Genomic DNA, 14,661 nt, shown 5'->3' on the forward strand with positions numbered 1-14,661 from the left:
AGTCACATACTTAGTGAGATAGACTCTTACCCTTCTCTTAGACTCCCCTCTCTGCCTAATGTACACAGTTTGGCAACAGCTACAGCAACTGTCAACAACTATACCCCAATTCACCAGATTCGGAAACTCTTCACCAAGTCAACAATAATGGGCTATCACTCTCTACAACAATCTGAAAGGAAGCTATAGCAAGGTGAGGGTCAGTCTCCCAGTTAAGAAGCAATAGGACAAGAGGAAATGGCCTCAAATTACACCAGTGGAGGTTAGCCTGGATATTAGGAAAAATTTATTCACTGAAAGGGTAGTCAGACATTGGAAAAGGCTGTCCAGGTAAGTGGTAGAATCAACATCCCTGGAAGTGTTCAAAAGGCATGCAGAGACATGGATTTGGCAAATACAAGGATTTGGCAGTGAAAGTGGTGGTGCTAGGTAATGATGATGATCTCAGATGCTTCCAACTTTAATGGTTCTGATTGTGATTATTAGTTCTGACATCTTCTCTGGCTCATCCCTCAGAATCAAACAATTTGTGCTAAGTAAATAGAGCTCTAGTCTGAATAGGGTCAAGAAACTGAGGAAGAAGTGTCTGCTGAATGGTTAAAAAGTTAAAAATAAAAGCCAAATGAGGTACAAGGAAACACAATATTCAGTAAGAAAGTTCTAATATATATATTTTAAAAAGTGTTAAAAAATATAGTAGGTCACTACTGAACTTTTATGATCATTCCATTCCATGTTCTAAAAGGTGAGGATTTGTAACAAATGAAAACAACAACTAAGTGAAAATATTCCAATCCATCCAGGAGACTGAAGATCTGTATTGCAGTCTTCTCACTGGTGTTCTCCTGCCACAGGGGTAGATCAAATTTTTACCTCACACACTGCTATAGAACTGGGGTTTATTACTTGTTTTTCCCATTCTGCTAAACATCTACAAAGACAGTAAAAGTGCTAACTGATGTCATTTGCAAAAGCTCATGACTTTGCATTTAGCAAGGTTTGGTATAATACTTCTATGCTTAAGTGAACAAAACTGCAAGAGAAAACACTAACATATGGTCTGAAACTGCAACTAGGTAGAGAAGAACATGAAAATTTATTTCTTTTTCATACAGATTACTTAAATCACTAAGGCTTAAGCAATGCACAAATACCATCATAGAGCTCCTCTAATATGGCAGGAGACTACATAATCTTCTTAGAATTGAAACCATCTGCATTCGATGCTTTGAGTGAAAATTCAAGATTTATGTCAAACTCATGTACACACCACTAAAAAAAACACAGGAAAGCAACATCAGGTTCATTTCCACTTAAGAACAGATGCTGGATGCTTTGCAATTGCTCCATACAAGACACCATCATCATGTGGGTAACCAGGCAATTTAAGATTCAGGTTTTATTCTTTGAAAAAGACAGAAGTTAGTGGGATAGTTCAAGCCAGTATTTTACTTTTCATTTAAGTTGTGGAATTCAGCAGTGCTATTTACTATAATAACAAGTGAAAAGTTTCCTGTTTTGTATCTCACTGAATACCTCACTGACCCAAGTAGTCTGACTAATTAGTGAGAAAAGACTACCACACAACAAATTAAGGACACCATAATGGTATAACAAACTTGATATACAGACATGAATCTTCTCTCAAAGTCTTCATCTTACTGGATTACCTAGAGTACAGAAGTCTAAAAATACCAGCATTTCCTTCACAAAAAGTAGAGCCTAGTCAGAAAGCAAGTGCTAAAGCTGGTTCTTAAGTAAGAATCTACTTATCCAGCACTAAATATCAACACTGGTGACAAATTTGGATTTTTTTTTTATAAAGGAGAAGAAATTGCATGCAACCTACAATCTAGTGTTCAGCTCTTGCAGCACTCCATCCAATATTAAAAGGCTGAATGACCTGCTGTAAGACAGCTCTAAAGATTTATTTAGTGAACTTTATCTTATAATGCTTCTCAGTCTGAGGAGTTGGTTAAAACTGAACTGGGGTTTTCTTTTTCCCCTCTCCCTCACCAAGTCTTTCTCTTCTGACAAGGCTGTACAAAGTGAAATCAGCTGACAGCTTTACTGGTCTTTTATAGCATTCAAGGATACAGAGATGTGGAACATTACATGTGGTCTTAAAAACAACAACCACAACAAAGAAACCACACTGGATCTTTTAATGGCATTACATTTAAAGGAGTGCTGTGACTCAAGAACAAGAGAATATTCTCGACAGGCCAAACAAAACCAACACAATTCTAGTAAGAGAAAAATAACTAGACCAGTAGTCAGGCAAAGACCAGGTAAAGACTGGAGTACTTCACTACCACAGGGACATATTTTCAGGCTCAGATATATCAGTTCACAAAGGACACATTCTGCTCAAGTGAACAGGTTGCCTTAAGGACAGGCCCTTGAGTAAACAACGACTTAAGTAATATTCCTATAATAAATATTCAGTCACTGCTAAAAACATTAAGGAATTTTACAGAATACTGTTTTGCAATGGATGAAAACATTTATATGCTATACTGAGTCTTCCATGAACTGCTGAACAAAAATAAAATTATTGATTTGAAAGTACAGGAACTATGTACAAGTATTCCTCTTGTCTGTTTATCATGCAGAATTGTAGATACGCAAAACTGAAAAGCAAATTGTCAATATTTTAAGTATGCTGACATGATTTTTAGTCAAAGATATACAAAAGCAAAAAGAGATTAAAAAGTTAATTAGGACAGTTCAGAAGGAGAGATTTATCAGTAGCACCTTCAGTTAGAAAAGCAGAAATAGCACCGTTGCTTAGTCTTCAGCTATACAAACACCTTTATAAACTAAATTTTAAAATTGCACTCTTCAACGTAACTTAGTTATTAGTCTAGGACATGAAGGAGAGGTAATTTCATTTTGAAATTGGGTACAAGCAGTTCACTTAAAGCTAAGTCCAATGAAAAAGAAATGCACAGGTGTATAATTTTTGAAGAAAGCAAGCAATCTGATAGAATTACCCCTTACGGGAGATGATGTCTCTCAGGCATACTGTTAAATAACCGATGTCATAAGACAGAGGATATATATACACACACATGCAGCATGTGGCACAGTGCTCTTGACAAGCTGGCAAAACTCCAAGGATAGTGAGAGTCTTAAACAGAAGCTGAAAGGTACAATAGGATGTGAGGGCTGAGTTTCACAACACAAGTACAGCAACAAGATGACTGCTCCCGAGGCAGAAAGAGTACTGTGTCTCTTGAAAAGGTCACATGTGATTAAGACACCTGTGATGCAACTGCCACACCACCTAGCTAAAAATCTGTTTGGCTTCATATGCACTCACAGTAAAGAATCTTCTAGTCATACCGATGCCCAAAAACTAGGCAAGAAAACAGTATTCCATAGTATAAGGCCTATAGAGCAGGTATTTGTTTATTCAGTACCAGGAGTGAGGGGGATAGCTCCACCACAAACTCACTCTTCCATTCTTTGCACAGTACAAGCTTTTATAATTTTTTTTTACTTAATGTGAACATTATACTTGCCTAACCTTCATACTGTAACATATTTTCTAATTCCATGATTACATAAGCCCTTGTAGAACATTCACGGGTTCTGCATGAGGTGGTTGTCAGCCTCCTGGCAGTCATTTTGGATGAAGGCTCTGGAATCTTCCTCGGGCTTGAACTTTTCACCTCTGTTTCTATGCATGCTCTATAAGTTTCTCTGCTCTGCTCAAATAGCCAGTGGTTAGCTTTTTGCCACTTATTGTGCTAACTTTGCTGATTTCTAAAAAGTGCTTCCTTCACATACCCTGTTACAAAGTAACTACTTCTTTCAGCATAGCTACAGCTTTTTGCATAGTTCAAGCATTATCTTATTGCCTCTGCATCAAGAGGAAAGAAGGGAGGGGGCAAACCAGGGAGGGTGATCGGGCAACATTATCTTGTTGCCCAGATATCAGTACACAAGATGATGATCTTATATTGCAGATAGAAACAGCAGTAGGTACTTGAAGTTCATCTGCTAGATAGAATTTAATAACTTTGAGGGATTGCCTATATCATTACCCCAGTCAAGTCCAGGTAGAAACAGTGAAGCAAAGCAAAGCAATGACAAATCCCACTTAATTGGATCAACAGTACTAGTCTGATCTTTTGTATCATTACATCTATTTCCCCATCTTTACATACACATATTTACGGACAAAATTCTCTCTAGATGTGGTATAAGCAGTTCAGGCAAACAGGATCAGAATTAAGGAAAATTATACCTCACATGGGACTCTGATCCCATGTCTTCAGCATTTTTTCCACCTGCACTACAGGTCAGTGTGGCCTGGAACCAGTGAAGACCAGCCTAGTAAAATATTGAGTATAGTCTGTATCACCTAAGAGTTTTGGCACTCTACCAAAAGGGGCAGCATCTACATTCTCAACAAGCAGTCTTTTCATCATGGCATAAGTACAAAGTGATGCTGCTCATCTAACTTTCTGAATGAAAGCAGATTGTTCGGTACTTTAACTCAGATCATGCCTGGCAGAGATGGGCATTGTTAGTATGATAGGAAAATACAAAATATGACTTTTTGATCACAAATAGAAGTAGAAGACAGACAAGAATAGTGCTACACATCCCTGCCAATATGAGAGGGCTTTTAGGCTTGCAATGTAACATGATGGCAGGCAATTAAACAATTTCAACATGAATGTCCTCCACCACCTCGATGTACTTCAATTTACAAAAAGAAAAAAAAAAAAAAAGAAAAACAACAAAGTAAAACCAACAGTCCAGATATTCTGGGATATTAATTTTTGCCTTTTTTACAGAAGAAAACAAGGAAACATACCCACTTATAACACCCCCTCCAAATCACCATTCACATGTATAGGTTCTTTGATAAATTACAAAGTGCTTCCACCATACATGTGGCTATGAGAAAAAAAAAATGGAAAAAAATAGGGCTTAAGCAAGATGAGTTTTAGAAGAACTACCTAGTTTATGCCTGAACACTGAAACAAGACAAACAAAGACTAGGGATGCTCATATAATCACATAATCCCCTCTGCACCTTTGTAAATTCGAAAGTAAGAACTCATTGCCATTAACATTATCACCAAAAAAAGATTCAACACTAGCTACTTTTCCTCCAAATTATATTCTCCAGCAGAAACACAAGTAGAAAACTGAATCAAGGACTGAAGGAAACCTGTAGACTCAGAGAAAAGTTAATTGGATGATTACAGTGAATGCTATCACTTTAGGATCTCCTTTGTAACAATATTCCCTTGGTAATTTTGCTACCTTAGTCTGAAAACGCAATTTACAAACTGCACAGCATTTCTTGCTTTTAATTTCCAATATACTACTTCAGCATTTAGATAATGGCTTTATCACACTCTGTTTCTGCTGCTTGGAAAGCAGTCTGGAAAGCAATCAGAAGCAAAACTCCCTCAACACGACAGGTTCTACACAGTCACATTCTTTAGGCATTGACGAGTTAAACTCAAAATTGGTGCTTACAGGTAAGATCATATAACAAAGTGCTAGAACACAGCAGTAAAATTTAATATCATAACCCACAGTGTTAATTCATGCCAACAAAAATAACAGCATGAAGAATTTACAATTCTACAAAGCTGCGATAAAGTGTTTTAGGTAACAGCTGTTCAGCAATCATTTCTTTAAAAGACTAATTTAGATTCAAGGTCTTACACTGCAGCATAACTGCAGCAATAATTCAGTCACTTTGTAATTAAAGATATTGACACAGATTGGGCTTACCTTGCTACTCTATGCCAGAGAAATGGAAGTGCTTTTCCACTTAACTACATCCTTCTTTGATTTATAGACACTGTTAAATGCAACTGTTAATTTGTCTATTTTTAACAGATTGGTGTAAACAAGAAACCCTTCTTGACTCGTAAATTTCATAAAGAACTTAATAAAAAAAAACATAACCTGAAAGTCACTATAGTCAGATCAATGGTATACTGAAATTAATAGAAACACCTTTAATTGGAGTTAGAAATTGAAGTTGATCTTTTGAGGACTCATGTCTACAAGATGTAGTATCAGTAAAGTGCAGTTGGAAGTCACATAATGTAGTACTCACTGTAATGATTTCCAAACATTTCTAAGGCATGGGGGGGAATCAAGGAGAGGAAGTGGCAAACAATTGCTTTTTACCTCACCCTGCCCCAGCAGATTTCAGAAGTTTCTTGCTCATTCAATGTATATATAGAGAACAGGTATAGTATCTGCCATCCTTCAGTAGATTATGTCTTTTTGCAAGGTCCTAAACCACAAGGGTGGATGCATGACCATTCAATAAGCTGAAGGGCCACAGAAATTATTTTACCCTTTTAAAAGTCCCACTTGTATAAAAAATTTGGACCTGCTGAACAAAGTCATGCTTCAAAATGAACCAGCACTCCTTAAAAAAAATATATTTAAAATGATTCTGCAAAAGAACCGAGACAACTGACGCTTACAACTCATTCACTTCTGAGAAGCTAGTTTATTCAGGAAGAGTCCTTCAAGGCCTTGTATGACAGGGCTAAACAGTTATAGTGGCTGATTCCAGTGCCTCTTTCTTCCCTTTCCACCCCTCATATGCAGTGGGTTTTAAAAATCAGTATTTTCCCCAGTTAAAAAGAATTTACTTTAGAAGGGAGAAAAAAAAAAAAGGAGGTACTTGTTAATGATGTCACCTTCATCAACCAGCAATCCAATTTCACCTCAAGGTTTGTCAGGGAATCAAATTATTTTTCAGATTAACATATCTGCTATGACAGATCAATATGTTGCATTGACTGGAAGGGTCCAACCTGGAACTTATTTTCAAGCCTTGAACACTGAGAAATATTACACTCACATAATCTGTATTACTTGTGGTCAATAAATCTAACAGGTAATTTAATTTGACAAACATACACAGACAGAAATATAACTGAAGTAACATGAGGTATGGCACTCTAAGTACCCTAAACAGAGAAAAGGCCACAGCCTAAATCTAAGACTGGATTACAGAGAGCTCGAAGGGGTGAGAACCCGGTTTTACAAATTCTGACACAAAACTAGTTTAACTAATAAAATTACATTGAAGATGTACAGAAAGAGTTAGATGCAAAGAAGTCAAGTTGGAAAATACCTCTAAGATCACCAAGTCCCAAACATAAACCAAACAATGCCTAGTCCATCTCTAAATCACATCCTTAAGTGCCACATCTACACATCTTTTAAACACGAGATGATGACTCAACCACTTCTCTGGGCAGCCTCTTCCAACTTGAGGCCCTTTCCTCTTGTTTTGTAACTTGTTACTTGGGAGAGGACACTGACCCCCACCTCACTACAACCTCCTTCCAGGCAGTTGTCAAGATCAATAAAGTCAGCCAGTGAGTTAACAGCACACCTAGAACACAATCCATGTTCAGGCCATAATTCTTCAGTCCCTATCAACATCCAAGGATAAAATCTTTGTTTTAAGACATTGTGTAAAGATGAAAAATAGGACTATAGGAGTGAAATGCTTTTGAAAATTGCAGTTTGATTAAGCATTTTCATGGATTAAGGACATGCTCATCTATCCCTGCTCAAAGAGAAACTGGGCAGGAGAACAGGAAGAGTCCAAAATAAATTATCAAAACCCACATCTACGTACAAGATATACCCTATAAAACTGAGTCAGAACCCCAAATTTGACCCCCTTTATTTTCTGTAGCTGAGACCTCAACATAGTGACCTTTAAAAAAGTCAGCTAATGCCTGTATTGAAACATGACCAAAATCACCCTTGCATAGCCTGGAAAGCCTAGACATGCCCAACAAGCTCACCTGCACCAAAGAAAAGGCCTTTTTTCACTGAAAATATGAGATTTCCTCTAAGAAAAAAAGCCTCACTGGCTTTTATCACATATCTATCTGAGTTCTACTCCCTATAAACTATTGTACTGCCATTTAAACACATGGTTAGTAAAACTGAACATGATGGCAACATGCTACTTCTGTTTTAGCACATAATTAGGCAAAAAAACCAAAAACCATTGTGATATCTGTGTAAGAATTTGGCAGTTAAAGTATCGGTAACAAGTACAACTTCTTGACCCAGAGCTCTGTCAGTCACAAACACACAACAATCCACATCTCACTCACAAATGAATAACCCAACCCTCAAGTCATACAGTGACACTATCCAATCTTCTGTAGTAGCCAGACCACATAGGTTTCTCCTCACAGGACATATACTAAAGCATGTGATGAAAGGCAGGGAAGATGCAGTGTCACAAGACATTTTGGGGTATATGTGTGTGGGGGAAGGGGCAGGTTGGGCCCTGCCCTGCTCTGCACACATCCCCCCTCCTGCAGCCTGTATCCCAGCTCCGCACTGGCTGCCAATCCCTGGCACAGAGGAGGCAATGCTCCACACCTCTGGAACCCCTAATCCAGCTCCTGAGTGGCCAAACAAAAGTCCCACCTAGGAAAAGGGCCCCGGCTGGCCAAGGGGTATTTAAAGCTGAGCACAAGACAAGCACGTATCTCGACCCTACCTCCTCTTGGGATTTCTATGAGCTGAGCCCTGCTGGAACCCAGCAGCTGGTAGCTGTATGTGTTCCTTTTCTTTATCTTTTTTGTCTTCCTCTCCATCTTCTAATTCCTCTTCCTGGAACTTTTGAGTAACTTAAAATCAAACAGGCTTAAAGTTTGCCAAGTCAATGGGCTCAGTTAATGCTTTGAGATTATTTTATGTTAATTGAATGTTGCGCCAAACATTCAAAACCTTTTGGCAAAGTTCTTTTATTTTCTGAGATTGCCAGTAAAATCTCTTTTGTTGTTGTTTTATCATGTTGCTATTTCTCCTGTGTATCTAATGCAGAGTACAGGAACAACCATAAGACCTTTTAAAAGCTTCATCAAGTGAGGGGCTTACACATGTCCAGCCTTGTCACCTGCATGACTAAAATGCATGTGTCCCCAGTGGATACACAGCCACTTACAATAACTCTTGATCACAGTTTCATATATGCCCATTCCAACATGTAGAAAAAGGCATAAGGACATGGTTCAAACAGCAGTCTCTGCAGCCACAATACAAAACAATTGGAATATTCCAGGAGTAAGCTGTGGCCTTCTGGAACAGGTCTGGCCATCCTGTTCGATATCGCTTATTGGCTAACTTTTTTGAACCTGTGCACAAGTGCCAGACATTCAAGTACTGAATGTTACACAAATACACCTTAGAATCAAGAGTCTAACAATGTAAGTGTTATGGTTTCTCTTTTTCAATTATGTAATAAATACATTTTAGAGCAGGTGGCCTCAGAGACAGGTGAACAAAAATCAACATGCATCACCTAAATATGAACACGGTGTTCATCTCCTCTCTGTATGGCAGATACTCCCTGAAAGGAGAGGTTGTATCGAGATGGGGGCCTCGATGGGCCCCTTCTCCCAGGCAACCAGAGATAGGATAAGAGGATACAGCCTCAAACTGCACCAGAGGACGTTCAGGTTGGACATTATGAGGAATTCCTTCATAGAAAGGGTGATTAGACATTGCAAGGGGCTGCCTAGGGAGGTGGTGGAGCCACCATCCCTTCAAGTGTTTAAGGAAAGACTGAACATGGCACTTGGTGCCTTGGTCTATTTGACATGGTGGTGTTCGGTCACAAATTAGACTCAATGACTCCAGAGGTCTTCTATAACCCAACTGATTCTGCAGTTACAAGGCCTGTAGAATATACATCAATCCCAGCTCTAATGCTTGGAGCTTTCATGATGTCCAAACAAAAACTGATTATTACTGGGTACTCTTTGGTTAGAGCGCAACTAGGAGACACTTTACCTCGTGAATAATTATAAGCCATCTTGAGTTTCCCAATTTATTGGTGTGCTAGCCAAAAGCTTGTAAAAGAAGGCCTATGGAAGAGGAACTTACTAAGTCCTTTAAAGTCAAAGACCATTTTTTCACTGCAGAGTTTATATCACTAAAGTGAAAAAAACAAACAAACAAAAAAAAAAAAAAACAAAGAAAAAAAAATCCCAGTCCTATTAGAAGTGACACCGTTTAAGAGTTGGAAGTCTCTTCTACTCCCCTTGCACACATAGCTGTCACGTAGCAAGTAATGGCAATGGAGCTTTGTGATGAAGCATTCGTGAGAGACCTGAAAACTTGCTGCACGGGCAAGCAAGCGGCGAGCTGGACCAGGAGGGATCATCTTCGAAGCCCAGCCGGAGCCGCGTATTCCCACTCGGTCCCCCGGTCTCGGGGGGCCCCAGGCAGTGACCGGCCCCGGAGGGGACGGCGTGGGAGAGACGGGGGTGTCACCGCACGGCCGGGCCCCCTCGGGACAGGCCGGGCAGGCCTCACTCCTCGGGAACTCCTGCCGCGGGACCGGCTCGTACTTACGAATTTGGGCTTCCTGCTGTCCGCCACCGCTTCCTCGGGGCCCCCGGCGCTCCCGGTCCCCGGCGGGCCCTTCCGACGGAGCCCCTTGTTCTCCCGCCCGGCGCGAGCCGGCGGAGAGGACGGGGCGCAGTAACGCGGCCGCGGCGGCTCCATGGCCGCGCTCGGGCGAGGAAGGGAGATGGGCAGGGGGGAGCGCTGCCCGCGATCGGGCCCAGGCCCGGCGCCCCGGCCGAGCTGGGCGCCTGCGATTAGCGCGGCTTAGCCGTGCTCGGCCAGGCAGGGCGCCGCGGGGGGAGGAGCGGGGCTCAGCGCTAAAGCCGCGGCCTCGCCGCAGCGCAGGATTTAGCGAGGAGTAGCCCCTAATCCCGCCACGCCCGAGCCGCGCGGAGCCGCGCTCCCAACGGCCGCGGCTGGCACAGCGCCGCACCGTCCCGTCCCGTCCCGCCGTCCGAACCGTCCCGCCACCGCTGGCCCCGCCCCCGCTCCGGCCAATCCGCGCCGGCGCGGATGGAGCGGCGCGTCCCGATTGGTGGGACCGGAGCCCGTGTCCGGTGAGTCAGCGCCTCGCGCCGGGCCCCGCTGAGGCTCCCAGGTACTCACACACACACACACACAGACGCACACAGACACACAGACACACACAGACACACACACACACAGAGACACACAGACACACACACACAGAGAGACACACAGACACACAGACACACACACACAGACACACACACAGACACACAGACACACAGACACACACACACAGACACACACACACAGACACACACACACACACACACATACACAGACAGACACACACACGAAGGGAGAGTTTATTTCCTTATCGTGCAATTCCTGTCTTCTCTGCGTCCTCCCTGTTCAAGATCTGAGCACGGGGCGGGTCCCTCACCTGTTCGGCCTAGGATGGCGATTCCCAACAAGTGACTATGTTAAAAATTCCGATTCCATACCTCAAGCCACTGTTTGACAGGTGAGAAGTGCTTCACATATTTCTGTATGACATTTTTATATAATTCGAGCACAGACTTTCATATGTAAATATACATTATTATATAGAAACATAGAGTAATCGGGTTTGGAATAGATCATCCAGTCCAAAATTCCTAATCACCCTGTACCAGATCCAGACACCTCTTAAGCACCTCCAGGGATGGTCACTCCATCACCTCCCCAAGCAACCTATTCCAATGCCTGCCCATTTGAACAGTGGAAAAAAAAAATAAAAATCCTAATATCTAATCTGAATCTCCCCTGTCTCCTCTTAAGGCCATTTCCTCTGGTCCTGTCACTGCAGTAACAGTGGAGACTGGCCCCCGCCTCCATTAGAACCTCTTTTCTGGTAGTTACAGAGAGCAACAGTCACATATGCACACATGCATACATACATACATATATATATATATATACATACGTTATATATAATTAATGCTTCTCATATTACTTTTATACCAGCTTGGTATTGTTGGTTTTAGAAGGTAGAATTACACAGTCCATACCCAAAACAATGGCAGTGTTTCCATCATCTTCCTGCGTCAGAGTTTCTGTTTTCTGATGGACACAGGAGGAGCTGTTAACTGTGCTGCCAAGGCCAAAAGAACAGGTGTACCTACAGTCTGCATTTGTTTAATGCAATCTGTTGTTTTCCGTCACTGAAAGACCTGCAAGACTCTGTGGTTTATGGGGAAATACATAAATAAAGATTTAATTATGCTGTAAACTAGCAAATTGCATATGGTTTACAGGGCAATTGAATTGTCATGACTACAATCAATACATTGCATTTATCTTTATTTTAAATTAAGAGTAGTTAGAATAATGATGCAAACTAGACACTTATGTAGGGGAAAATCTATTTCCAAATTTCAGTGTTCGGGATCATTAAGAAAAGGAAGGCTAATACTCAGCATTTTTATCTCCAGAGTATTTCCTAAAACAGAAAAATTTATTTTCTGTCATTCAGTCCTTCACCATGACTTACACAGGCAGTGACCTACAAAATGTAACATCTGCCAGTACAGAGAGTTCTTCTGGAACACAGCAGAATTCAGCCCCAGACTCAGCCTTTGCAAGGCAAGGAGCTGTAGGGCCACGTAGAATAGATGCTGTAATTATTTGTATACATTAAACTTTTCATCTTTGGGCACCTTTCTATAGATGTTTTGTAAATTTATATTGGAATTCTTTGTGGAGAATATAATTAGCAGAACACTGTTTAATGTCATGGTTAATGATTTCCTGGAACATTTGATTAGAAAATTAATCAGGCTATGCGTGCGTATGATAAAGCTGTTTAAATGGACCTCCTAATTGCACTGTGGTAGAACACAATGGCTTGTGCCAATGTATCACTTTCAAGGTACTGTGTTGCAATAACAGAGAAACACTGAAGGGAATAATTTATCAGACAGTTTTACTAAGCCAAAAGTAAATGCTAGGACTTCTGATCTATTATTATTATTTTATACTACCCCTCTTGAGCTCGTTAGGTGTTTCACAGAACAAATCCACTGCTGCAATTAATCATGACTGGGAAAAAACAGTAAGAAAGAAATGCATCACTAATACTAAAATGTGCAGAGATTCTACTTAGTCATAGTGTTAATATTGTCTGGGGCATGCAAATAGCTTAGCCATTTTGCATTATTTTTGTTCTGGAATGAGAATTTCTCAAATATAAAACTCTGAGACAAAGTAAGTGCATAAAGTTAACCATGGATTTTTATGGAAGTAGTACTTTGGATTGATGGATTCATTTAGGCTTTTAGAATTCTGTTCCATGTCTCTCTCTCTCTCTCTCTCTTTTTTTTTTTAATATACTGTGACTCATGACTTAAAATAAAAATACCCTCCACATATTCATTGTTCCAGGGAGGCAGTTTGTCAAACACATTCCTGTGCAAAGTATTTCAAAGCTGGCCTTTGTATTTGGGCAGTTGTCCACATTTCATTTGGAGGCAGCTAGTTCTTTCCTATAAGAAGATGATAAAACAGTCAATTAACTGTTCTTTCATGAGGTTCATCCCTTTGAACTGTCACATAAAAGTTATGAAGGATTTTGTCAGAAATGTTGTTTTTTACAAAGCCATCACACAAGTTTAATACTACTCTATTTAATTATGTTAACAAGGAAAACCTTCTTAGCCACAGTTCCTGTGGCTTGGCAGAGGCAAGAAAATGGCACGTGTCTTTTCAGGAAAATGGCTTCTTCTTTCTTCTGAGAAAAGCCTCAAAGAGGCAATTCTAGCCCAAATCCCTCAAACTTGCATTACTATTTGTAAGTTGTACCAATTGAATATGTATTTTATTCCTTTTCTACCATCATTTTTTTCCAAAAAGTTAATACAAGAGGTGCAGGAGATACAGGAGATGTATGATTGTTACCACATAATGCCAGTAAAAATTACTTTAGAAAAATATGGCCTGTCCTCATGTCTTATAGAGGCAATTGATGCTTGTTTTATCTAAGAAAATATCTCATAGTTGTATTTTTGTATTGCAACAACACTTATTAATATTTTAAATTTATTGCAATGTAATATCCTTAAATGCAACCTGTGGATATGATCTTGCTTAATTTTCACAGCATGGATGGCTTGCAAAACATATTATTCCATTACTAGGATAATGAAAGATAAAATCTCAAATTGTTCATCAAGTCTAGCCTATTAAGTTTACTAAGGAATGTGGCTGTAAGTTTATCACACTAAGAAATTAACAAATTTATGTTACAGTTATGAGAAAAATTATAGTCTATTCAAATAATAAAAGTTTTATTGACAAAAATATGTTTTTGGGTTTTTTTTCCCTTTAAAACAGTTATTTTGGCTTTTTTGTACATAATTTGATTGTCGTTTAGTCAGTGTCACTGCCAGTGTAGTAGTATATATAGTCATCTGTGCTACATTTTGTTGCTAGCATAGACTAGGAAAAATGAAAATCCATAGCTAAAACTATCCTGGAAGATAATGATAATCAGAAATAGGAAAGAACTGAAAATTTCCCAACTAATGCAGCACTAACCTTAAGTTCTTACAAGAGAAAAAATGTATTAGGCATTTTCTGATATATGCTTATGATTATGAACTTAGTTGTAAAAGCTTACAGAACTGTAAGCCTACTAGAATGTGACCAAAAAAAAAAAAAGAAGTTTTGGCTTTAATAGTCTTCATAAAGGATTGAATTTTTCCTTTGCTTAAGCTCATGATCAGGATAACTTGTGTTTGTTATGAATCTGTTTGAAGAGATTCTGAGAGC

At 39.9% G+C, this 14,661-nt stretch overlaps 1 protein-coding gene across 1 annotated transcript in view; it reads right to left on the reverse strand.

The window, feature by feature from the left end:
- The window catches only part of DIAPH3 (diaphanous related formin 3), a 203,592-nt gene extending 193,047 nt beyond the window's left edge, over positions 1-10,545 (reverse strand). The window contains exon 1 of the mRNA XM_062514786.1: positions 10,393-10,545. Coding sequence (XP_062370770.1) covers positions 10,393-10,545 — 153 coding nt within the window. The remainder of the gene's footprint in view (positions 1-10,392) is intronic.
- Positions 10,546-14,661: the final 4,116 nt, after the last annotated feature.

The sequence above is a fragment of the Cinclus cinclus genome, chromosome 2, assembly GCF_963662255.1.
Source record: "Cinclus cinclus chromosome 2, bCinCin1.1, whole genome shotgun sequence".
In the NCBI taxonomy this organism is placed as follows: Eukaryota; Metazoa; Chordata; class Aves; order Passeriformes; family Cinclidae; genus Cinclus; species Cinclus cinclus.